This window comes from Pangasianodon hypophthalmus, chromosome 1, assembly GCF_027358585.1.
Source record: "Pangasianodon hypophthalmus isolate fPanHyp1 chromosome 1, fPanHyp1.pri, whole genome shotgun sequence".
In the NCBI taxonomy this organism is placed as follows: domain Eukaryota; kingdom Metazoa; phylum Chordata; class Actinopteri; order Siluriformes; family Pangasiidae; genus Pangasianodon; species Pangasianodon hypophthalmus.
In genome coordinates this window covers 21,514,310-21,541,873 of record NC_069710.1, presented here as the reverse complement: position 1 = coordinate 21,541,873, position 27,564 = coordinate 21,514,310, and the positions used below count along the sequence as shown (strand labels likewise).

Below are 27,564 nucleotides of genomic sequence, written 5' to 3'. Positions count from 1 at the left end.
AGTTATGGTTAAATATCTGAAAACCACTCACTGTATCAAAACCTGTACAAAAACCTTGTGACTAGACATATTTGGGACCAGACCGTTTTATGGTCAAATAATTCATGTTATATGATACTAAGATGAACCACTACAACTCTCAGAGCATAAGAATAAGATTTTGCACATTAGTTCAGGGCTTATAAACTGAAACATGAGCTGTACAGGAAGAATCAAAAGCAACAAAGTTGTGAGGTCAAACTACAACATCAAATAGAATTGTTCATAATGGTCAGTATTATGTGTACTTTATGTAATATATTGTAAATTACATATCTGTGCAGCTAACCTATGCTGAGTTGGAAAAGCTTTGTAAAGATTGAAAAAACAGAGATTTCTTTTGAGTATTTATGTCTGTGGGGGTGCATGATTTTATATATTGGTATTATATACAAGAAGAGAAATATTGTGGGTCCCCATAAGGAAAACTGATTTTTAGAAAAATTGTAATTTTAATTTAAAAATTAAAGATCATTTTGTTTACTGTGGTTAAAGTTAGGTTTAGATTTAGGCGTAGCATAGCATTAATTGTCAGTGGAATGTCTTCACAAGCATAGTAAGACAAACGTGTATGTGTGTGGATGGCAGATCGCTACAGTTTTTATTGTGTGTCGATACAGTTCTGTTTCTGTCTTTGTATGACACTTGGGTGTGTTGCTCCCACGCCTGTCTTCGACGCACAGTGTACATGCAACTATAAATAGTTCCAAGTAAACCATAGGAGGAACTGGTCTAAACCAGGTGTCATTCAGGAATGTGATACAGCCACATTGCAATGGCATGGCTACAGCTTTGATTTGCATGTGACATGCCTAATGTCTCCTCTCAGGGTCAATGGACACAGGTGTACAGGCAAGCTGCAATAGTTAACATAACAAGACTTCATTATTCAGAGTTTAGTGTTCTATTTCTTTGGCCACAATTTGATATGACCAATTTGTTTTAAAGTCTGTACTTGACATATAGAGTTCTTCTGGTTTTAAAAGATGGAGCTTTTCATTATTATTGTATGGTGTGTGAATAGCTGTGTGTTACCTGAGCAGCGTACACCCTGGGCAATGAGACCCCACATGAAGTTGGCACAGTATTCACACCAGTGTGGGCCTCTGAAGGTGTGTACCTACACAGCAGAAAGCAGAGAAGATGTGGTCACACACATTCACATTATTGGACTAGAAAAATATACAAAAAAGACCTAACAATGACAAAAAACAAAAAGGTCAAAGATGCTGATGCCCCTGTAACCTAACACGAACTTGCACCTGACCCACTTGTACTAGGGTGTTTCATTTTATACAACCCCTTTAAATGGTTACAAGACGTGACTATTTACTTAAATAAATGTATATAACCATTCACTAACTCATTCATTCATCTTCAGTAAGTGCTCTATCCTGGTGGATGAGGCAGGAATACACCGTGGGCGGGATGTCAGTCCACTGCAAGGCACTATACATACACTTATTCAGACATTGGGGCAATGTTACATAGCCAAGCCACCATAATGGCATGAATTTTGGAAGTGGCAGGAAACATGTGAAAACCCATGTGAACCAATACAGATTTGATGAAAATTAAAGTATCTACTTCTGCATGTTCCATCTGCTTAAAAACATTAACAATGGAGTGCAGGTTTTTTTTCCACAGGTGACTTTGATTCTAGGACCTGAAAAACTATTCTTAGAATCTGTTGCCCATTGTAAAAGAAGTCATATCTTTTTTGCGATTACCCTCAAGGAAAGACACAAGACATACCAAGCCAAAAAGAAGTCCTACTAATATACTGTAGATAAAGTATATTACAGCAAAATTATAATACATCTACTGCCTGTATGATGACTATCCTTAACAAGTATGCTTCTCCTCACTGTTGTGGAATGAAACACAATGAATGTATTATATAAGGAAGTGTCAAGAATAGCATATGATAACATATGCCTGCCCTTCTCGTTTGCTAGTAGGCAACATCAAATGAGTAGGTTTACAAATGGTAAGTGCTGCTAAATTTCATGGTTTAAAATTACAGCAAATGATAGAGACATTTCAGCAGAATATACCATCTTCCTTTTCTCTAGTTTCCTCTTAGTATTCAATTCTCTCTGACACAAAACAGTGAGTGCTACAGATCCACCAAAGCATGAGAGTTACTGCACTGAGAAATCGATTCCTACTCATCAATACTGCTGTTAATGGGTTCATCAATTAGGTGTAGTACAGGACGTGATAATTCACTGACCACAGTCATAAAGTATACCTAAAACATTTGCAATATCCACAGTATAAAGGGGTACATTAATATTACAGCTACAACCATGTATTTGCTTAGTGCTTACCTTAAAATTATGGACCTTCTCGTAGTTGCACTGCTTCTCGGACCCGTCCTTCAGAGCACTGCGTCTGCCCAGTGGTGAGTTGGAGATCTGTGGACAAGCCAAGAGCTTTATTGGCTTCCAGAGCAGTGTGTCTTTAACCCCTAGCCTCAGCCCAAAAGCTAGAGCCAGCAACTCCTGGCGCTTCCGCTCCTGTCTCCTAGCTCGAAGAGGAGCCAGGTCACTCCCCGTTGGCTCCCACTGAGCCTGCATCTCCTCTGGGGGAGAAGATGTGGAGGTGGACAAGGGAGTAGTGAGGAGTGTGAAGAATACACCTACTTTGGCTCTGAGGGCAAACTGAGCTGGATGAACTCCATGGTGAGGATTGAGACAGAAAGTGGGAGGAGGTCTGCCTGGGGGGCTGGAGTGTGCCTAACACAATAGGAGTCATTCAGAGCTGCCAAAGAAGGGCAAAGGCAGAGGGAGGGGAGAGCGTAATGTGTAGGAAGGATAGAGAAGAGGAGAGGGGGAGGCAGAAGAGCTTAGTATGGCTCAGTAGCTCTCAATTGCAGGATCGATTGAATCCAGACTGTGAGTGCTGGTAGAGGTGATGTCTGTTCAAGCACTGTGCTTCTGACCACATGTTTCCACTCTCGTTTCCTCATACACTGGCCATTCTTCATGTCTCTCAGAGCACAGAAAACAAAGAGCCACGCTTTAATCCAACATAGAGGTCAACAACCATTTTCTAGAAATAATCCAGGAACATTATCTCAGTGTCAGGAAGTCATAGTGCTGAGCAATTCTATTTCTTTCCCTCTTGTTTATCATTCTCTAACCACGCATGCCCAGCCAAGTCAGATGATCTGCTCAGGCCTGGACCAGATAACAGATATAATCGCATCAGACTTCTCCTCACAATGTAATCTGTTAGTTCTTAAAATCCTAGCCTAGCTCTGAGCCTAGACTGACTGGTGTGCTATAGTACTTCAGGGAACCATTTACAAGGCCAGCAGCAGTATGTAAGCCTCATACACAGTGTCCCACATAACCACAAAGAAGACGGCAGACTCCATTCACTGTCATTCACTAACATCATGTAAAATAAACTGTTTGTGGAAATAGAGACAAAAACTAAAGTCATGTTTCTCAGTGTGGTACTAAAGGTTACACTTCTCACAACATAAAGCAGTTACCATAGCAAAATGATTTGCCTTTGAATTTATATTAAATATGCAATCATAAAAGAAAGCAGAGACAACATGAGCAGATATGCATTTTAGGATGTGTGTTGCTGTGGTTTTCAATGTAATCTTTTATACACACAGCACACGAGAGCCAATGTCACCACAATGACAGGAATGAAATTTAAGGGATAATATTCCTGCGGTCTTTGGCAAGAACTAAGGAAACAGCCAGGAAAAAAGACACATTTTTATTATTGCAAGGCTGCATATCAGACTAAGAAAAATGGGATTACACTCATGATGGCTTTAATATTAACAATACTCTGCTGCAAACATAAAAATGTGCTCAGAATAGAACGCAGAAAGTGTCACTTTCAACAGAAGCATTAAAGACCACTGAACACTTCAGGAAACAGTTCCAGATGACAGCACAGTGATTCTTAACAAAGATAAACAAAAATGCCGGAAATGTTTAAAGGGGCATTTTCCTATACAGGTGTAAACAAATAGTTTAAGATAAGCAAATTTCTAGCATAGCACTGTTTGGTGACAAAGCTGGCTGTAGAGTTTACTGCTGCTGACCTTTGTGGTCTGGCCTAACAGAGCTGCAGCCTGGGGGGCAGAACAGGTGGCACCACCCACAGGGAGCACCGCAAAGCTCTGAATCAGCATACCAGGTCTGCAGCAAACAGAGATACGCGCAACTCATATGCAGGAACTGTGTGACACAATCCAAGCACAGTAGTCATGTGTGGTGGCCTGGGAAAACCTTTCACATGGTGATTCTGACATTTTCTGCTACATATACTGTAGCTTACACTGTTTCCCATTTGCATGTATCTTAAACAGAAGTAAAGTTCTATCATTTTAAAACCTGGTTGCTTTTTGGATTAGCATTCAACAAGTCGAGGACGCCTCCAGCACCACCAAGTCTAGGCTTTCTTGTTACTAACTTGTATGCCAGAGATATCCTTAAAATACATTTCAAACATGAAGGAAGATATTGGAAAAAAAAACTATTTCAGATATTTGACCCTGCTGTGACCCTGTTTGGATCAATTCCAAAATCTAATCAGTTCTGGTTATAATGGTATTTCCATATAAATCCTACAAACATTCAACCACTCATTCTTGAGATATCGTGCTAACAAGAATCTCAGACAGATGCGCTAATGGACACATGGATGGCAAAAATTGGCAAAAAATTTGCATCGAACATGATGTAAGTAACATCTCTGTATGACAAACAGGAAAGAAGCTACTGAAGAAAAACTATTTCAGACATTTGACCCTGCTGTGACCTTGATCCAGTTTGGATCAGTTCTAAAATTGAAATCTGTTCATCTGCTGGTTACACTGATAATTCCATATAAATCCTATAAACATTCAACCACTTGTTCTTGAAATATCACAGTAACGAGACTCTTGGACAGACACACGGACAGATAAATGCATGGACAGACACACAGGCAGACTGATGAAAAAGATTGTAGTTAGTCAAAACATGGACCTTGAGTTCCCGAACATTAATGTGTAAGTAACATCTCTGTATGACAAACATGACAGAAGCTATTAAAGAAAAACTATTTTAGACAATTGACCTTGCTGTGACCTTGATCCTGTTTGGATCAATTACATAATCTAATCAGTTCATCTGTTGGTTACAATAACAATTCCATATAAGTCCTACAAACATTCAACCACTTGTTACCACACTAACAAGTACAGACAGACAGACAACCAAAAAACACTAAGTGGCGGAGACATAAAAATGATGACTTCTCTACAGTGTCAGCCACGGTGTGTGTGAACTGCAGATAATTTGACAGCTGGTATTTATACCGTTCACACATTAGGCTTATGTCTGTTATGCTATGGCACCAAAAACCTCAAAGCATGACATTTAGTATGTTAAAAAAGCAAATTTAGCAGGTTAAATTATAGCAATTAAAACATCTTCAGTCAGACTGACTGTTGTTACAGTCACATTTGTTAATGTGGCTTGTTATTTACCTAACATGATCTCTGCAGGCAGAAAGCAAAGGCAAAGGTTATACTGAAAATAAAAATATTTCTATATAATTTTGGTTAAATATATTCATGGTTTTATGGTTAAGTAGACCTGTAACAGTATATTATAGATAGAAAAACCCAATTTTGTCCAAGAGACATAATTTTTGGTTGTTTGTCAGAATTTTGCTGCAGCAGCATCTGCTGAGTTTTCCCAGACCACCACACATATCCAAAAGATCACAACAAAGAAGAGTAAAAAAATAAAAGAAGAGAATTAAGGGGAAGATAATGGGTGGTGTATGTATACACACCGAGTCTGACACGTGCCATACTGTAGGTGTGTAGAATAAGCAACCTTCCATTCAACACACAGTGCTTGCATTCTACACATGCTAATAATAATAATAATGTCTACACATACAGCAGGGTCACTGAAATATGCAGGGGACAGTGGAAGCTGGGCCATCTGTAATTACAACAGTTCACTTAAAAACATGACATGAGACAGTATGCTAGTGAACAAACAGCATGTTTGTTTTTACACTGGTTCCCTACATCGGCGTAATAAGTATCTTGAATGTGGGTCACATTTTTCCTGTTGTACATGTTGGGTACCTTCAGGGGATAATACCAGATTGCTTTAAGTATTATCTTAGTTACAGGACTTTCAGAGAATATAGGCAACTTGTTTTTGGCTGCTACTCTTGGATGTGGTGTACCTCAAGGACCAATACAAGGTTCCGTACTCTTATCATTATATATGTTTCCAATGGCCAGAATTCCAATACATTTCTTTCCACTGCTATGCTGATGATGACTTGTGCTTGCTAAAGTTTCTTAATAAGTATCTGGAAAATAGCAAAAACTGGATTTTCTCAATTTAAATGAAAACAAAACTGATGTTATTATCTTTGACCCAAATCTACTATCTTGACCACTATCACAATATGATAAATGTCAGGAATCTGGGGGTAATTTTTTGACACTAACCTCAGATTTTATTATCAGATCAACTGTTAACAGCTTCTAGCAACTTAAAGCAAAGCTGAACCATTTATTTCTTGTCAAGACCAGGAGAAAGTTATATGTGCTTTTCTTTCATCTCATCATAGACTACTGCAATGTCTTACATATAAGAATTAATAAGTAGTCTTTAGCACGGTTACAGTTAAGAAAAGGGATCACATCACCCTGTTTTAACGTCCCTCCACTGGCCCCTGGTCCACAACAGGATCCAGTTTAAGATTCTTTTATTTGTATTCAAAGCCCTATCACTGACTCCATGCATCACTGATGTATTCTGTCCTGACAGAGAGATTTTCTTTCCTTTTGACTGTTCCATGGTGCTGTTTAAAACTCAAGGGTGACCGCGCCTATGCAGTAGCTGGCCTGAGGCTATGGAACAGCTTACTGCTGGACATTTGGTCTGCTTCCACTAAAAACTAAAATAAAATATAAAAATATGTTAGCTTTTTACTGATTAAAGTGGGCGTCCATGTTTGCTGTGTCTGTTATGTTTTCTCTTTATTCATTCATTTATCTTCAGTAGTCACTTTATCCTGGTCATGGTAGTGAATCTGGAGCACCAGGGCACATTGCATACACATATTCACATTCCCATGGGTAATTTAGACTAGCCAATACATCTATTGCCATGCTTATATTGGACAGTGGGAGGAAATCAGTGAACCTGGACTGTGAATATGGTAACCTCCAAACTCAGGATCAAAATGGGGACCCTGTATGTATGAGGAGGCAGTGCTACTGAATTCCCCACCCATTTTCTTTTATGCTTGTTGAAACTGTGGGTATAGCACTTTGGTTTAAATCTCTGAGTATCCACCTTATCCTGGTCTGGGTCATGGTGGACTGGAGCCTGTCCAGGGAACACTGGGTGTGAGGCAAGAATACACCTTGGATGGAATGTCATTCCATCACAGGGCACCATGCACACACAATCACACACTCATTCACGCCTATGGGAAATTTACCTTAGCCAATCCTCCTACAGACATGTTTTTGGGAGTTGGGAAAAACTTAAGAACCCAGAGGAACCCCACACAGACAGTAACCTGAGCTCAGGATCAAAGCATGGGGCTGTGAGGCAGCACTGTGCCACCCAGGTTTAAATCTGCTTTATTAAAAAAACAGCTTATTTTTAAACAGAAGTATATTTCTTCAGTAAGATGACTAAAAAACATTTGAGAGATGTGTTCAGTGTAAATTGGCCTCGAGGGAGAAAAACAACAAGACTTGCACTTTCTGTCCTTGGGCACATGGCTTCTTGTCTCTTAATGAACACTAAGAAGAAGTGGCACAACAGTGAGGGACAAAGGGGACTGGTCCCTTTTCAGAGATTACTCCATTCTCTCTGGTCATGATACAGGGACAAAACACAGCTGCTGAGTACATGAAGAAAACCAGGGCATTGTGGGATAAAATAAAAATACACAAGTGTTTCTATGTTTGGCCATAGAGATACAGAAAACGAGCACAGCACAAACAATATAGTAACAGTGTAGCTTAGAAATCCAGTAAGTCATTGCCTGAAAGTCAGAAAACATGCAATCAGTGCCTCTTTATATGTAAGGGTCTGTACAAATAGTAAAATGTTCAAAGATACCATACACCTATTATACAAGCTGTCACTGTAAATAATAACATTTAGGCTTAAGTTTGACTGGTTACTCATATAACATGTTAAAAAAGGAATAAATATTTTAATATTAAGAAAACTGTCTACAAGAGAAAATATGTTTTTTTTTTCTCCACATTTTTCTTTCAGACCGACATCTCATGGATCTGTCAATTAAGGATTATATGCAATTTAAACAGACATACATTTCAAAAAAACAAAACAACAGCAAAGGAAACACCAGCAGGACTCAGGCTATGAGGAAAACATGCTTTTCAGCAAGAGTACAAGTTTTGTGAAATCCCTCATCCATCAACGTAGGTAATTAATCAACCACTCAGAAATACAGAGGGCTTCAATAAATTAACCGCATCTTGTTTAAATTTGCTACAATTTGGCAGACAAATTACCTGCACAATTACAAGGTCAGAATGTGGACAAGCATGTGAAGTTTCCTGAAAGTAGAACAGGTGGCTGGACAGGTAGAGTGAGTCAATGAGGCAAGAAAAGATAGTGAGCATTCACCTCAGTGGGGTAAATATTTTCCTTCTTCTTTGTGTGAAGGACTTCAGTTTGAGTGCTTATGTGCCTTAGTCAGTGCTAGATAGTACGATCAAGACAGTAAAAATTGTATGTGTTGCCACAGAATTAACTGCTGATACTGAATTAGCAGCATAGCTAGTTAATGTAATCAACATACTGTACATAGATGATGTTGGCTAGCAAGCTGGCTAATGGTTATAACAGAGGATATACTGTATATAAAACATTATTACTGTCCAGGTTATTTCATGTGTCATTTAGGTGTCATTTAAACAACTAGTTATTGTTATTAGCAGTTATCTAATACAGCCATAAATGCATGTATTTTGTGTGTTGATCCTGAAAAATCATCGCCTCAGGGTTTTGGAACACTGCAGCTGCTTCTCTGCAATTCTCTGGAATTGGACAATGTTGCTGCATGTCTTCTATTCAGTGAGATTCCTCATTTTTAGATAATAAAGCACTTCACATCCATGTTCACCTCTGGTGGATGGTTTAGTGAAACGCTGCCGCACTAAGTAAAGCCCAGTTACTATGGCAACTGCTCATAAATAGTTGTAAAAGAACTTTTGAACTAAAATGCCAGTATCAAGTCTCATTAGCTGAAAACATTAAAGCATAACGTGTTATTTTCCTGTCAGAAGTAATTGTATGCAAATTACTTTGATGAAATATAATACAAATCATAATTTTTTTGAATGGTAAATTCATATTCAGAGTACTAAATCCACATGTGCTTGTAATGTAAATGTCAATTAAACTAATTTACCTCCTAATTTACATCTTAACCATGTTCATATTGCAATTACAAAAAATGTACATACGGAATTACAAATGTGAAACTACACTTTAATCTACAAATTGTAAGACCTTGAGTCCTAAAATGGCAAGCATGCAATATGTTCCTATGTTAATGAACATGGAAGAGCTGCTGTTATAGAAAATTACTCTAACTAACCCCAAACCCTATGGCAAAATGTGTTACGGTCTGATGAGACTGATGAGAATTCCAAGGTGAAGTTTTATCAAGGTGGAGGGAATCACGAATAGCTACAAATACCAGTCGATTTTAGTGCAAACCATTCAGGTGTCTGCTAGTAAGCTAAAGATGAAAAGGAATTTCACCTTTCACTGTGTCAATGACCCTAAGCATACATCTAAATCAAAAAATGAATGGCTTAACCAAAAGAAGGTCAAAGTTTTTGAATGGCCGAGCCAGAACCCAGACCTGAATCCAACTAAAAACCTGTGGGGTGACCTGAACCGGACTGTGCGCAGGGGATGCCCTCACAATTTGACGAATCGAAAATGTTTTTGCAAGAAAGAGTGGGAAAATATCGCCAAGTCAAGATGTGCCATGTTAATGGATTCTTACCTAGAAAGACTGAGAGGTGTAATAAAATCAAAAGGTGCTTCAACCAAGTATTAGTCTAGGGGTGTGCACACTTATGCAACTAGGTTATTGTAAGTTTTTTTATTTTTCTTTTTTCCCCATAAAAGTTTCTGCTGTTTTTCACTTTATTTGTATACTTTGCAATTGCACATTAAAGGTGAGACAAGCTCTGACATGATTTTTCTTAGTGTCATTCTTTTAGGTCACAAAAAACTGCCATTTATCAGGGGTGTATAGACTTTTTATATCCATTGTATATCTAGTATATACGTATTGTAAACTCCTCGGGCCAAAAAATAGGCCAAGCCCAAAATGGCAAAATATATATAAAGCTTTTAATGGTCTTAACAACAAATAACTGGTCAGGAAATTAGCAAGAATTAAACAAATAGATAAAGGAACTTATGCTGCCTTCATGTGCTATCAGAATTATCCTACTTCCCACTTACGTGGTAATTACGAGTATGTCGTGTTCACATGCTTTGTTGTCGGAAAGACACTAGATTCAATCATACATATCTCTTTTTTCTTTTACTTTTATTTTGACACTATAACATATATTACTCAGTTAGCTAGCTTGCTGACAATAATAGAATTCTGGTCAAATACAAGATATTTTCACGGTGTGAAAATGTACAACATGCATAGAATGGTTGCTGATGTACATAAATGAATATAACCAAAACAGCAAGTGATAACAATTAGCTGCATTTAGGAAAATGAACAAAACCTGTCATTCAGTACAGAAACTGTATTCTCCTCTGCCACGTTGAAAGTTGAGGACTCCTCCCATCTCGGAAACTCGGGTATCAAAATTATCTCAGAGTTTCCCAGCCATAATTATGACTTGGGTCATTCATGTTCAACTTCCTAGTGGGAAACTCGTATTTACGATAATTTCGATAGCACATGAAGGTAGCGTTAGTATGAGATAGCTTTTCTCTTTCATTTCTTTAAATGTTTAAGCCTCGTGATGCTTGATGGGCTGCATCAGGTGTGGCAGATTACCAAATAATGACTAATCTTTTAAGAAAAAAAAATCCCAGAAGATATTTTTGGAAAATTTTGTACACCCAGACATGTGTTAGTTTGAATTTTACATCAAACATTTTAATCATTATCATGATTTTACCTTTGCGTACAAGAAGACTATATAAGTGAATTTCCCTGTTTCTAGCTTTTCCCCAAATAGTCCACTGCAGCAAAAGTAAACCAGCAAATGGTGGCACAGGAGCTCTCAGGAGTGCATTTGTTTAATTCTTGCTAATTTTCTAATATAAAATGCTAATATATATATATATATATATATATATATATATATATATATATACACAGCCCAAAATGACAATTATTAAGCTTTTAATTGTCTTAACAGCAAATCATTGGTCAGGAAATATATATATATATATATATATACCACTATAGCAGCTACTGCCACTGATACCATGTTGTATACTATGTATAGTCTAGTCATGTAACTACATGTTCTCAAGTTACAATCATAGCACTTGCATTTTGGATTTAATTTCTTTTCTTTAGGTCGCTTTACTCAAAGGATCCAGGGCAGAGGAGAAATGTTTTATTCATCAGGCTTAAGGAAATGCTCTAGAGCTATGCATGTGCTATGTGAGGAGATTAAAGTATTGGGTAAACAGCAAACTCACACATTATTCACAGCCTTGCTGCTATTCAGAAGGGAGGAATTTCATTTGAATTTCTCATTTCTCATAGCCAGAGGAAGCAATGAAGCTGTATTGTACTAATGCAAACAAGATCCGATTTAGCTGCAGCACTATTACACAACATTAACAGGAAAACCATTTTTATAGGAACACCTGTACATCTGCACATACATGGACTCATCCAGTCAGCCAAGTATGTGGCAACAGTGCAGTGTATAAAATCATGCAGATACAAGTCAAGCGCTTCGGTAATTTTCACATCAAATAACAGAATGGGGAAAAATGTGATCTCAGTGACTTTGACCGTGGCATGTTTGTTGGTGCCAGACAGGATCTGAATCCTAGAATCTGCTGATCTCAGGGGGATTTTTACACACAACTAGAGTTTACACAGAATGGTGCAAAAAACAGCATGTTGATGAGGGTCACTTAGATTATATTTTCCTCATTTATATTTAACATTGACCTGTATCTGCATAATTGTATGCACTCTGCTGCTGCCACGTGATTGGCTGGTTGGATAACTGCATGAATGAGCAGGTGCACTATTAAAGTGTTCCTATTAAAGTGGCTGGTGAGCGTACATGTGAGAAGAAATATTTGTAGTTGACCTTTCAGAAACTGAAGTACAAGTTCATTTTTGTCCTACTTTTCAAACAAGAAGTGGGCTTGTGTTGTTTATGTCTTTGTTATGTCTGTGATGTGCTCCTCCAGGGAGAAATTGTACTTTATTCTGAAGTAGCCAGTCATGCACAGGAAGCATGTGAAAGCCTGTGCCACTGCAATACTCTCAGTAGAGCTGTTCAAATGCAGCCTGATTTGTTTGTTCTCTCTCTCTCTCTCTCTCTCTTCAATAAAACATCACAGTGAAAATAAGTAACAAATCATGCAACATTCAAATATAAGCAACAAAATAGCATACAACCCACAACGGCCTGAATCCCATCCACAGTTCTAATAAAGAGTGTAATAATGTCTCTCTGAGTACTGACTGCAATGACTACATTTATCAGCATATATCAAACAGTTTAGATCCATAGTTCCCAAAGTGGGGACTATCATATGTGTGTCTCCAGAAGTTGCAGGATACAGCTCCCATGATCCTCAGGCTGCAACCCATCACATGACCTCCAGTTAAGCTCAACGTCACCTGATTACTAATGACACTCACTTGTTCACAATCACACGTCCCTTCAAATAACCTGGTGCTAATTTGTAACGTCTCAAAGGTCCCTGGTGGTCTAGTGGATAAGGGTCCCTCGCTTTCACCACCGCAGCCTGGGTTTGATTCCTGGGCAGGGAACCAACCCAAGCCACTGGAAGTGTACTCTCAGTGCAAGCCCGGATAAAATAGCAGGGTTACGTCAGAAAGGGCATCTGGTGTAAAACCTGTGCCAAAATCAAACAATGATCTGCGGTCCAATGATCTGCTGTGGCAACCCCTAACAGGAGCAGCCAAAAAAAACATCAACAACACCTTAGTAAAGTCTCACTTCAGTACTGCACCTGAAGCCACTCCAAGCCTGCCTGGTTTGATGTTTAATGTTGTGACCTGCTTCGTGTTTACTAAACCTCTTTGTTTGTCTGGTACATTGGTTTTAATAAAACCAGAAAATCTACAGTTGTAGTTGTCTCTCTGCTTCATGACACAGTGAAACGTACTCAGGGGGTCCACAATTTTTTAAATTTGTTACAGTGCTTGAACTCACAAACCACCTTTACCAAATGTTTATAATATTTATTATTGAGTTCTTACAATTATTAAGCCTATTTGACTGGTCATTTGTACTGAATGGGTTTAATACAAACCTCAGTAACCCAAGAATAAGAACATGAATATGAATAAGGAATCTAATGACAATTTTAATGAAAATGTGTTCATTTAGTTTACATTTTACCTCTACAGCTCCAATAAACTACAAATATTATTACACACCTTTATATAATGAGCCTAATATTTGAATAGTTGGAATGAGTTCATAAAATATATCTATATTTAGGGAGACTGTGGAATTTATTTTACAATTAAAGGTTTGGATTTTTCATATTTTAAAACTATTTGTTGAGTAATGGATTTGATTTGAGTACGATTCAACAAAGTTCTCATCTACAAACACAGCACATAGCTCCTAAGCTGTCAGAATGTTTTTTCTTGCCCCCTAGTGGCTACTAGAAGAACATAGCCACCAAACCAATAAGCAACACAGTGTCTCATCAGCAAACTGAACTTAGCGTTAGCTGAAAACAATTTTCAGATGTCATTTGGGAAATCATTTTTAGAGGCCATCACATATGTCACACATCAACTCCAGAATCCATAAAAGCATGCAAGCTTTGTGCCATCTCCATATTTTTTACCAAACATACTTTTGATGTACATAGCAAAAAAGTTCAATTTAGGTCTCATCTGATCATCGCACAACGCCAGTGTAGGTCCAGTAATGTCTGGTGAAGTTCAAGTGCTGTAATTTGTGGGATTTTTGCATGTGTGCAATATCATATTCTGTCAAAGCCAACAATAGAGAATAAGACCAATCTGAAAAGTAATTTTTTTTCAAGGATGAAAATTTGTTTGCACATATTGGAAATATTTTTTAGGAGTATCAACACAATTACTGAAAAAAAAAATCTTACGATAATTGTGATAGCAATTCTGGATCTAAATGTACATAAACAAGTGCCACTAAAGCAAAAGATTTCACTAACATATCATATGTAAAGTATCTGATTAAATATTCATATGGAAAACTGACTGACAGTACAGAGTTTGTTCATACTCAACAAATCTGTCTGATAGACTCTGATAGAGTTTGAGAGATGATAGAGACAGTGGCATATTTGCCACCATTATCTTTCATCAGAGCTGCTCAGAAGGAACAAGAATATCCTGCCTTCTGGGACACGCCATCACACTATTTAATGTAATTATTCAACCCCCATTCAACATAAAGGTTTGTTCTCCTGCAGCATAACAATATTCACAGCAGGTCAGTTTATGACAACTTAAGAACTACACAAGAACAGAGTAACTACACTAACAGAGTAGTTACTAATGTAGAACAGAATAGTTTTTCTGGGAAGAATCTGTGTTGAGCTGGCACAAAGTATTATGCAGGGGTGTCAATATATATGTTTTTTTCCCCTCATAATAAATTTACTTGAATTAATGGTTACATTTTTAGTGTGAGCTAATTAATAACTTTTTTCTATAATCTTTTCACTCATTTTTACTAAGGGTGCCAATAATTCTGGAGCAGTGACAGGGAGCTTCTCACCTTGTCATCCTGTTGGAAGGTGACTTTCTTGGGTTCAGATCGAGCTCGGCTCAGGCGCTGGCTCATCTTGTCTCTCAGTAATGCCGTATAGCCCACATGCTGGTAGATGGGGTTGGTGGTCATCTTGGCGATGTACTCAGCTGCTTTGGTCTCGATATAGAGAGTTATGAGGCCGTCTGTGACCAGGTCATGCACTGACTCAAACCGCTTCTCTCCCACAAAGTGTTTGCCATCGTAGAAGAGCCTGTAGTTTAGAGTTTGGCCTCCAAACCTGAGAGACAGAGAGGAAGAAATGGGGTGGATAAGTTTGCGAAGATGGAAAAAAAACTTCCATTTTTAGTGTATATGCAATTATTATGTACAGTATTCTTGTTTTTCTGTACTGATACAAGAACAAAAATCTCTCACTTAAAAAGTGCAGTTGTTGGTGTGTCAACATACAGTACAGTCACACAAAAGACGCATTCTGTAGAGCTCGTCATGAGCAACAATGAACCAGAACTACTTTGTACTGTATTGCTCAACTGTTCTAACACTGGATAAAACTACATAAGAACAGCTTTAGTAAGACATTCTCTATTGTCTGTCTCACCTTTGGTCTTTTACTGGTAGCGCAATAGATGTAGTTTTGAATTCTTGTTATACAGTCACATACAAAAATGGGCCAAGCCCAAAATGGCAAAATATTAAGCTTTTAATGGTCTTAACAACAGATCATTGGTCAGGAATTTAGCAAGAATTAAACAAATAGGAGCTTAGTATGAGATAGCTTTTTCCTTTGATTTCTTTAAATGTTTAAGCCTTGTGGCCCTTCATGGGCTGCATCAGGTGTGCGTCAAGAATTCAGTAGATTTGTTTAACTCTTGCTAATTTTCTGACAATTGATTTGTTTTAAAAGATCATTAAAAGCTTAATATTTGCCATTTTGGGGTTGGCCCAGTCTTTTTTTTTTTTTGCCCAGGAGTGTATTTATAAGCATAAAGAAAAATATGTTTAAAAAATAAAACTGACAGGGATTTCATTATCCCTTAATAAATTTTATTTATTAACTATTTGGAAACTATATTTAAGCAATATCTTATAGTGAATACAGAATTATACAGAATTATACTCAATATAATATACTGATTCAGGCATGAGGCGTACAGCTAAAATAACTCATGAAGGCCTTGCATGGCTGAGCCACTCTCCTGACTTAAATCCCTACTGAACATTTATGGACGATTTTATAACTGCGAGTCCATCTGAAGGACCCTCATAACCTCGGGGAATCGAAGACGATTGGGCAAGAGGAATGAGCCAAAATTGAACCACAATGCTGCAAAAAGCTAATTACTTCTCAAAGCTGCAATTGCCAAGAAAAGCTTTGCAACAAAGTACTGATGTTAATTTGTGGTGTCTGTATATTTTTTTCTCTATTAATTTCATTTTTTAAACATTTTGTCTATGACTATTATAATCATAAAAGGTATGCTTCTAAGATCATATAAATATGATCATATTAAAATGATCTTTTTGGTCATATGTATAACTACAAAGTCAAAAGATTTTTGGCCTCATTTATCATTTGTGTAAGCCAAACCAAACTAAAATTATTCATCGGATTTACAAACATTTCTAAAATGCTGATTTTCTTCATACTTGCGTGTGTATGTTCATAAGTGCACAAGTGCACAGATGGCTGAAAACACGAAAGGACCATTAAACGGTGAAAGAAAAGAAAAGGCAGAAAGGCAGCATTTCTTTGGTTATAACTGAATGAGCAGTTTTATTTATCTTAATTTATGTGTTTGTGTTGACTCACTTTCTTCATTTTTCATATAATTTAATTTTAATGCCAATAATATAAAATGACTAGGTTTCACAAAATCTTTGACCTAGTGAACTAGCCTGAGGATGTGTTTTGACAGAGACTCCAAAGCAGTTCTAGAAGCTGCTCTGGATAAGGGCATGTGCTAAATGCTGTAAATGTCATTTTAAAGAAAACAAGCAATTTAAACTTGACAGTAAATTCCATATATAAAAGTGCAGTAATCCATGCAAATTATATGATTTGAAGTTGATCAAATACAGGTTTACATTAGTTAGTCTTCTTATGCATACACAATTTACACATACTCAGGAGCACAACTAGGATATGAACATCTTTTGCTGAAATTACTAGATTTAATGAATAACAAATTTCTTGTGCAAATGCTCCTACGAACTATTTACGAATAAATCCGTTCATATTCAGCTTGATAAATGAGACCCATGGGTTAATGACAGCATGTGCAATCATAAGTGGGTGTATATACTGTATGTGGGTGTATATATGTGGTATCTCAATGAAAATATGTCATTGTGTACATCTTTTCAAGGGTGTGTATGTGTGAGCGCATACCTCAATGCAAGTGTGAAAGTTCCAGGCTGCCGCTGGCTTTCTCTGATGAGGTAAGCCCCCTCGGCTCCACCCAGAAGCTCATCTGCCTGCTCCCTAGAGACCAGCCCATGGAACCTGCACCAAGAACCCCCCCAAACACAATCACATTCCCGTACACATATATACACTCACTCGATCACACACACTTGCTACACACTTGTTTCATTTGGGTGAAGAGCAGTTTGAGCATATCAGCATAGAAAAGACATTTGCACACACTGACTGATTCACATGTGATGCACATTGGGAGTCACTCAGAATGTACAAACACTATTCATTAATGAACTCCGACAGTAGGAGTTCTGCTACCATCCTTCCCCAGCCATTCTCCAACAAATTCCACCCCTTGTGCTACATTTATTCCCATCTCTTGTGTGAGCGTTGACTTGTAGTCTGATTACCGAACAGTTGAGAAACCAGATTCAGGGAAATGGAGTTAACAGCAAAGCACAACTGTCAAAACACTAACGTATCTGATGCTTACACATGGCCCGGGTATAGTCTGAAGTGCTGATTTAAAATGCACTGTGTTTCCTATGGCAACAGTACCATTGTCTCAGCGCACACTACCGAACCTTAATTCACATTGAAATATAGTGGGAAACAATACAGGTCACTGCTGTGACACAGTGGGACAGTACGCAATACGCACATTTGTGTTTATTCTGGTTTCCCCGTTGGTGTAACGAGTATCTTTACAATAAAAGAAACTGTGCTGTGCGACTACAGTTCACACAATAATCACACTGCTTTTGTCCACTGAAACTTTAACCTGGTTCACAACATATACAGCAGAAACTGAAAGTTTGTGATCTGATTGAATCTCTATAAAGTTTACGTGAATGTGAAAATGAAACAGACACGGCATACGGCATGCAGCTGGACAGCTGGGGCTGTGTTTTTTACGCATGAATGTCATTCATCTCACAGAACTGGTGTGTACTGAAACTATTTGTGGTTAAGATGAAATCTATTCTGTGAGACTAAACATTTTTAGTGCAAACTAGCCTTTACATGGCCTTTAGCTGATCTATCATTAGTAATCATTGAACTTTTTCTCTTTTTTATCGTTAATTCCTCAGGACCTCTGTATTTGCCTGATATCATTAACTTTGACCCCTATCCCGTTTCTATCTGTGATTGTAAATTATGGGCTGATTTTAATATATATATATATATATATATATATATTTTATTTATTTATTTATTTTTTAATATATTAACCAAGTCTCAGCACTTATGGCAACTAACCAAAAAAATAATTTTTTAGAAGACCAAAATAATACAATATATTCAATAGAACATTGTATGTTCCAATTACATGGCAAAATAATTTATGATCAAAATGTGAAATTAAATTTAATAATACTAAAATCATGGTATCTTCATCAGCCCCCGCACTCTCTGTCTCTCTTATTCATATTTCCTCATATTAACACCCACACATTCAGATTCTTGCAAGACATCGAATTCCACTTATAGCCAACATGTCTCATCCACGCTCTGCATGTCAGACTGGAAAAGAAATAAGGAAAAGGAAAAATAATAAAATAACACACTCACTCTCGGCCATAGTACTTGGGCCTGCTCTTGATCTGAAAGAAAAAAAAAAAAAAAAAACAGAAACAGAAAGAGAAAAACTGAACTGGTGAAGACAAACAGGTTTATATTTCCCAGTACACACTTTTGTAAATCTCATCTTGCATAGGCAAGTCTCTACAAATCCAGTTTATGCTCAGTAACGGCTTCAAATGAACAGCTGGGCACACAGTCACCACCAACAATAATTATATCCAGTAACATCCACTATATCATTACAGTTATTGAGAAAATCTAGTTCATATATACAGTATTGACATAGACAATGAAGTGTCTAATGAAGAACCTAGTTATTTATGGATTACAAGCTCCATAAGTTATTATGCAGGTAGGATTTCACAGAGAAGTGATTTATAACATCATTATGCAGCAAAGTATAATGGTATGTAACTTTACTGACCTCCTGTGGACATGTTATTCTCTTTGGTCTCGGCGCCTCCTGCTGTAGCTGGTACACTATGACACACACACACACAGTTTCTAACTGCAGCTCACAGATTAAGTTATTGGACAATTCTGTCATTCTAAAAATGTCAGTTAAGAGCCATTACACTGCAATAAAAAGTGCTGATTTTCTACCCTGCAGTGAACACACTATTGAACAGTGAAGACACTATTGAAGACATTAGGCTTGAGTGTTATGATTTAATCTTTACACAGTATTACACTGCCACAATAATCAAGTGATGTTTACCCCAATTATATTATATTACCAGACCTGCCAACTTTCTAGCTCTGCAAAAACATCTGAGTACGCCTGTATGCTTTACAGCTCAAAAACATGTGAAAGAGCAGCCTTTTTCTCCCAAATAAATGGGAAATGAACCAGTCAACATACTAATCTGGAATAATGTGTTTTGAACTCTGATATTAACCAACACCATGTGGAAGCCCCGCCCCCTTCCCAAATCTCTCATGGTCTTGACTGTACTCGTATGATACCTTTGCTTTCTGTCATGGTAAATGGAGAATATTTTAAGTTAATTTATATAAAATTAAATCTATCAATGTGTTTTGACTTATCCATCCTTAGACAAGTACTGTATACAGTTATCATCAGTTAACTATATTTATTAGGGATGCCACTGAAATATTTTGGCCAAAAATGGTCAAAAATGGCTCTTGGTTTTTGGCTGAAAGAAAAAAAAATGGACAAAATGTTCACCTAAAAAGATTAAATAGGCATACAACAAAGTGTCAAGTCTAACACTTTATGAATAATATTAATGGTGATGATAATTAGAAAGTGATTAAATACACTGTTTTGTTTTGCTCTCCTGTGCCAGTCGGCTCTCTGACACATTCAACAGCAGCATCAACAGTGAACATGTTGGCCATGTAGACATTAGACAACCGTTTTGTAAAAAGGGTTAAATATGGAAAATGTACTTTTTTTAACTGTTTAATGAGCATTACTGCAGAATCACCTAAATATCCAGCATCCAGGTGAGTTTTAACAATTGCTGCTGCCACTAAGCAGTTCCCGACTGCACAAGTGGTAATATTATTACACCCACCCTACTCACCTTAAACCTGAAATAGTGGAAATGCTCATTTTCCTGTCACTGCCATTTTTAAAATGGTAAATTGTGAGTAGGGAGAAATTAATATCACACAAGTCTAGAAGGCATGCAAATATTTGTCCTATTCCCTGCAACCCAACAGTTACTTGGGCACTGTGTCTTGCTGTCCATTTACTGTGTTGTCCTTCTGCCTTTTCCTTTTAATTCACCACTAAGTGCTATGTTTAAGCAGGGAACAGTGAACGACTGCACAATATCAATATTCTGTCGGTCTCTTGCAGTCTCTCTCCCTCTAGCACAGAAGACTATAAATCACAATGGATTGTATGAGAGTGATTATTTCGGTGTACAATGCCCTCAGCCATATGCAGCATATTTATTTATTAATCCTTCTTGCTGGAACTCAGAGGTACACCAGCATATGCTGGCGGCACAACAAGGCAAGCAAGTGGATATGGATTATGCATGTGCACTTGGGCATGTTGGTAAATTCACTAAGAAATGAACTGCAGGAGGGAAGCTGATGGATCAGGGCTAACAGTGAGTCAATCACAGAACAGAGGAGATCAGTGTTTCAGGGTCAGAAGTTACTGTTTTGCCTCACATGTCTGTTTTTCCTCTCTATCTAATTATAAAATATTTGTTAACTTAACTACTAAGGTTAACGCCAGTTAATGATCACCATTGCCTACAACACTTCCTTAGCAATAGATCACACATTATAAAATTTCAGGTGTTTCCCGAGTTCAAGTTTTTGACTCACGAGCAGTGAGTATATCTATTATATTTCTCCAGTTGTTGCTTATTAAGAGAGACGTCCTCTGTTTTGGTATTTATGTATAGTTTTGTTTAACCTTTTTTTTATTATTCTTTTTTGTACATTTCATCTCCATTTTCATCTCCTTTTTGTACTTATATTTTCACTCATCTTTCATTTTATTCTGTGCATTCTATTACATTACTTTTTAACATTTAATTTTTTACTACTTTATTGTAGAACACTTTGAGCTTGCACATGTATGTAAAGAGCACTATAGATAAAGTTTATTATATTATTATTACTATTAAGTAACAGTGGCATATGCGAGCAGCATGACTGTATGGACTGATCAGGATGTAAAAACAGCAGCAGATGTCCCAGGGCACTTGAGGGTGATATGGGCTAGAAGTGTTCTTGATGACTTCATTAGAAAAACAGCCTCTCCTGGACAGCAGTGTGGTCTTCAGGACCTGTGGCAGATTTGCCATGTGGGGAGCAGGAAGGCATCCGACTGTGTGTTTTTGTCAGGGACACTCAGGACAAGCAGTGAAGCCTGGACAGCACCCAGTAAACATGATATGAACATGGCCAAACCAGAAATACAACAGAGTGTGTGGTTTAGAGATACACACACAACCATGATGGGCTCAAAAGAAGATAGAAGAGTATGTTCAATGCGCCAACCACATTGCGATGCGGTATCTGCTAACAGGAATGAGGAGCGGAGCTACAAGATGTACTATGACGTGTTCCTTGATAAGAATTACAAAGATAGCTCTGGCTATGGGCTCTTGTTTTGATTCATTAAGTATTTACATGGCCATATATTATTTCTCAGCTGACTTAAAACACAACATACTGAAAAAAACTTTCTGGTGTTACACTGCTGGTCAAAAGTTTTATTACAGCTTAATCACTATTATTGCCATGGACCAAACAAAGTGAAACAGAAAGCATTTAAATAAGGAAACCTACATCTTTGTGGAACTTATTAACCAGTTGCTCTCAAATCCTAAAGAGACTCTATATGAGTATGTTATTAAATTGGTTAAGCCAACTCAACAACTCAAACAGTGCTAGTAGTAACTGGAGTGCTACAAGCAGCTAATTGGAGTGATAAAGTTTTAGCCTTTTCTGATAAGATGGAGATCATTTCTCAATTCGCTAACCATTTTATAATAAACATTTTCAAAATTTTGAATATTTAAAATAAGGTCATTTAAAAAAAATGCTAAAATACAGGCAGTGTATGTACGCAGATGGATAGTTGCCAGCTTCTTGTGTACTCTGGAGCTATCAATATTTCTGATTTAAAAATTCTAATATTGAAAATATACTAGAATATTTAAACATTGCATAGACAGTCATTTAAACATGTAGCGTCTATGCTAAATGTCATGCTCTGGTAAGGGCAACAATTGTGGACACCAATGGTATTACCTGTCATGCATTTTAGACACAATTATCTTTTATACCCCCACACTGGCATTGGCGTGACATGACAAGCAACCAAAAGACATTTAAAGGTTGATTTAAAGGCTGTTTCATAAGTCGTATACTAATGTAATATATAATAGGGCAATTAGTCTACCCTCTGTGGTAACAGGTAACCCATTAAGTAAAAATTTGCCTTGTAAATTTGACTAATTTGCCTTGTAAATTTGACTAATTTGCCTTGTAAATTTGTTCTTACCATAAGAATTGTTGCCAGGTAGTTACTGTAATTAATATTTTTCACAGTAAAGTTAATGACACTGTATAGTTTACTGTGTTATTACAATATAGCCTCAGTGGTGTTACACTAGCTATACAGTAAGTTCCTCTGATACAGTATATTCTTACAGCCAGGGCTGTAAATATTTCCCATAATAACACACAGGCCGCTGTATCAAGCTAAAATAAAGATAAGCAATCACAAGTACAAGTCTGAACAAGAGCAAGAGAGTGATCTAGCATCATTCTGACATTACCAGACAGCAACACACTATACAGATGCCATTCACACACAATTATTTCCCACAATAAATCGTATTTTTAGCATCAAGACAACTGACTTTGGTGATTTTTACTTTTTGGTGATGTTCTGAAGTTAGCTATTAGGGATGTAATGAAACACACAATTAAAATATGATATGATACAATACAGTGTTGTCTCGATACAATACACTTTCAACTCCACAAAAATAAGCATTGCCTGAACATTTTCATTCCATTTTCAATTGATGAGAACAATCAACATTAGTATAAAAGCATAACAACTGAAGAACACTCACTGAACACTTTATTAGGAACGCCTGTACACCTAGTCATTCATGCAATTATCTAATGAGCCAATCGTGTGGCAGCAGTGCAGTGGCCTTCCCAGTTATCAGATCTGAATCTAATAGAACACCTTTGGGATGTTTTAGAACAGGTGATTCTCAGCATGAAAGTGCATCTGAAAAATCTACAGGAATTGCGTGATGCAATCATGTCAACATGGACCAGAATCTCAAAGGAATGTTTCAAACATCTTGTGGAATCCATGCCTCAAAGAAATGAGGCTGTTCTGAGAGCAAAGGGAGACCCTACCCAGTATTAGTACAGTGTTCCTAATAAAGTGCTCTGTGGGTGTATATAATAATAGTGTAATAAAGTATAATAATTGAAACTTAATAATAGCACAGCATTTGCGTGATCCATTCAGACGACCAGCAGGATATAATGAAACAAGTATTGTGCATTGGAACACAACAAATTTGAACATAGCTAAGCTTTCAGTGGTGTGACTCACAAGGGGACATGTCTGAAGCATGGGAGTTTTTCCCATTCAGCTGTTAGCTAACTGTGCTCATGCAGCTCTCTGTAGCCCTAGATGTGTGTTTGAATCCTGTGTTTTCTACAACCGAAAACCAAAAACTTCCATAGCGCCACGGTGATTTTTTTTTACCCCAGACTGAATCAGCGAGGAAAGGCTGAATACGGGAGGAAGTTTGCTACGTGTGCATGTGTTGCTTCCTTTTATGTATAGTTTTAGAGAGCCACACAAAAGGGTGATGTCAGTGCAGATGTGTGGTATTACCAGTGGTGATTCAACACACTAACACTTTGGTCCACTACTCACTGGCCATCAGCACTCTAAGTTACCAGGAGGCCAAAGAGCTCCACCAGGCCTTAAAGATTTGGCGCTGGCTGAAGGCATTGCTGTTTTTCTCCAGATAGTACTCTAAACTGCTTGTATGTTAGCATATTGGCGTGTGAAATACAGAGTGCTTGGGGAAACATGTTTCTTTAAATCTCTGTAGCCTCTCCTGATTTGAAATAAAAAGGAAGCTATTTCAGAGGAGGGAGTGTGGGCTTGATTAAATTTTTAATCCACATTACATAATATAAACAGTATTTTATAAGAGCTTACTTTATTTGAATTTGCATGAAATCTAGAGCCTCCGCCATATCGTTTACGGCCCTACTACTGATGTAGTTTGTGTAGCAGTATCGCACTAACCATTCGCTACCAGGAAAACCATCCCGAGAAGTATTGTGAGGAGAATCACTTTTTTTTCAAATTAGAACAGTATTTGTGGGATATAGTTGCTATGACATTTATGATGTCACAAATTTGTAGGCTGTTATGAGCACCTCCAATGAATTTCATAAGTTGGCATCTGTGCACGAATGTGGATTTGAGTCATTTCAACAGCTTATGTACTTGACAGAGAAAATGAACAAGTACTCATATTGCTAGGTGGGGGTGGGGTTTAGTCTCACAAAATTTTGCAGCCATTTCACACTTACAGTAGGATTTCCATATTGGTGGCTGGTAGTCCTCAGGATCTGTAAAACATGAAACAGAAAATAAGACAAGTTAATATGGTGGCATGTCGAAATGCAAGTCCATATAAGTGAGTGTTGAAATACAGTTCCATCACCATCTTATTCCCACTTCATCATGTCACTGGCATATTTAGTGTCAGTGGAGAGATAGGGAGTGTGCTTCAAGGTTATTACGTTGTTTCATTAGTGTGAGTTACTCTGTGCTCAAGCAACCGTTAGCAGTCACACACCTCCACCAATCCCATCTCCAATCCCTCAGGGAGCACCACAGTTTAATGCTGAATCTATTTAGTCCTCTTACTCAAGGAGAATCGATACACACATCTAGTCACCCACACACTCACCCCAACGCAGATAAATACACCAAATGCTCCATCACTTACCCATACTAATACATATAATCCATAATGATGTCATGAATGTGCATGTACAAAGAGCGGTGCAAACCAAATTAGCAGAGCGGCTGACAATGCAAAATTAACCAAATCAATTCACACAATTGAAGTTTGGTAATTGTCTGCCTATTAGAGTGCAAAAATTCCATAAAAGACTCTTGATTGGGTTAAAGAATTTGCAATAGAGCCAGGAAAAAACAGTTCTTAAATGAAATTCAAATCCCTTCACAGTATAAATCTATACAACTAAATATCAGAAATACGGGTTTCAGTTTTCACTGCACTGAAGTCACAGAACCTTTTCAAGTTGTGATGAAGAAAAATAGCATGAATGTTCCCAGTTTAGGGTTAGAATCCTTTAGTATTTAGTAGATTAGATGGTCCTGTTTGAGCACTTTATTAGGAACACATGTACACCTCCGCATTCATGCAATTATCTAATCAGCCAATCGTGTGGCAGCATTGCAATGCATAAAATCATGCAGATACGGGCCAGCTGCTTCAAGTAATGTACACATCAACCATCAGAATGGGAAAACAGTACAGTAACTCACATAACCACTCTGTACAATTGTGGTGAGCAGAAAAGCATCTCAGAATACACAACACATCGAATCTTGAGGCAGATGGGCTACAACAGCAGAAGACCATGTCGTTTTCCACTTCTGTCAGCCAAGTACAGAACGCTGAGGCTGCAGTGGGCACAGGCTCACCAAAACTGGACACAGATGGCAGGGTCAGAATTTGGTGCCAACAGCATGAATCCATGGACCAAACCTGCCTTGTGTCCAACAGTCCAGGCTGGTGGAGATAGTTTAATGGTTTGGGGAATATTTTCTTGGAACACTTTGGGCCCATTAATACCAATTTTGTCAACATGACCAGAATCTCAGAGAAATGTTTCCAACATCTTGTGGAATCCATGCCATGAAAAATTGCTGTTTTGAGAAAGGCTGTTTTGAGAGCAAAGGGAGGCCCTATCCAGTATTAGTATAGAGTTCCTAATAAAGTGCTCAGTGAGTGTATGTCAACGGAATTCTAACAGATGTATTTTATGGAAATATACACCGATCACTCATAACATTAAAACCACCTGCCTAATATTGTGTAGGTCCCCCTTGTGCTGCCAAAACAGCTCTGACCCGTCAAGGCATAGATTCCACAAGACCTCTGAAAGTGTGCTGTGGTATCTGGCACCAAGAAGTTAGCAGCAGATCCCTTAAGTCCTCTAAGTAGCAAGGTGGGGCCTCCATGGATCGGACTTGTTTGTCCAGCACATCCCACAGATGCTCAGATTGAGATCTGGGGAATTTGGATGCCAAGTCAACACCTTGTCAACACCTTTGTCATGTTCCTCAAACCATTCCTGAACAATTTTTGCAGTGTGGCAGGGTGCATTATCCTGCTGAAAGCAGCCACTGCCATTAGGGAATACCATTGCTAAGAAGGGGTGGTCTGCACCAACATTTAGGTAAGTGGTACATGTCAAAGTAACATCCACATGAATGCCAGGACCCAAGGTTTCCCAGCAGGACATTGCCCAGAGCATCAAACTTGCCTTCTGCCCATAGTGCATTCTGGTTCCATCTCTTCCCCAGGTAAGTAACGCACACGTACCTGGCCGTCCACATGATGTAAAAGAAAACGTGATTCATCAGACTAGCCCACTTTCTTCCATTGCCCCATGGTCCAGTCATGATGCTCACATGCCCATTGTAGGCACTTTCTGCTGTGGACAGGGGTCAGCATGGGCACTCTGCTGCCAAATACAGAGCAAGCTGCAATGTATATATATATTTTAAAGAAGAATTTCTACTGTATTTTATGACTTCTAGGGAGCACAGTGGTGCAGCGTTGCTGCGTCACAGCGCCAGAGTCCTTGTTTCTATCCTGAGCTCAGGAGTTTCACGTGTCTGTGTGGGTTTTCTCTAGGTTCACTGGTTTCCTCTCACTGTCCAAAAACATTCAGGTAGGCA

General features: G+C 38.0%; 1 protein-coding gene across 1 annotated transcript in view; it reads right to left on the bottom strand.

The window, feature by feature from the left end:
- chn2 (chimerin 2) overlaps positions 1-27,564 on the bottom strand; it is a 44,387-nt gene that overhangs the window by 3,570 nt on the left and 13,253 nt on the right. Inside the window, exons 2-8 of the mRNA XM_026939755.3 lie at positions 25,155-25,193; positions 19,498-19,553; positions 19,062-19,093; positions 17,460-17,573; positions 15,077-15,347; positions 2,373-2,459; positions 1,075-1,159 (exon numbers count right to left, since the gene is read on the bottom strand). Of these exons, the coding sequence (XP_026795556.1) occupies positions 1,075-1,159; positions 2,373-2,459; positions 15,077-15,347; positions 17,460-17,573; positions 19,062-19,093; positions 19,498-19,553; positions 25,155-25,193 (684 nt within the window). The remainder of the gene's footprint in view (positions 1-1,074; positions 1,160-2,372; positions 2,460-15,076; positions 15,348-17,459; positions 17,574-19,061; positions 19,094-19,497; positions 19,554-25,154; positions 25,194-27,564) is intronic.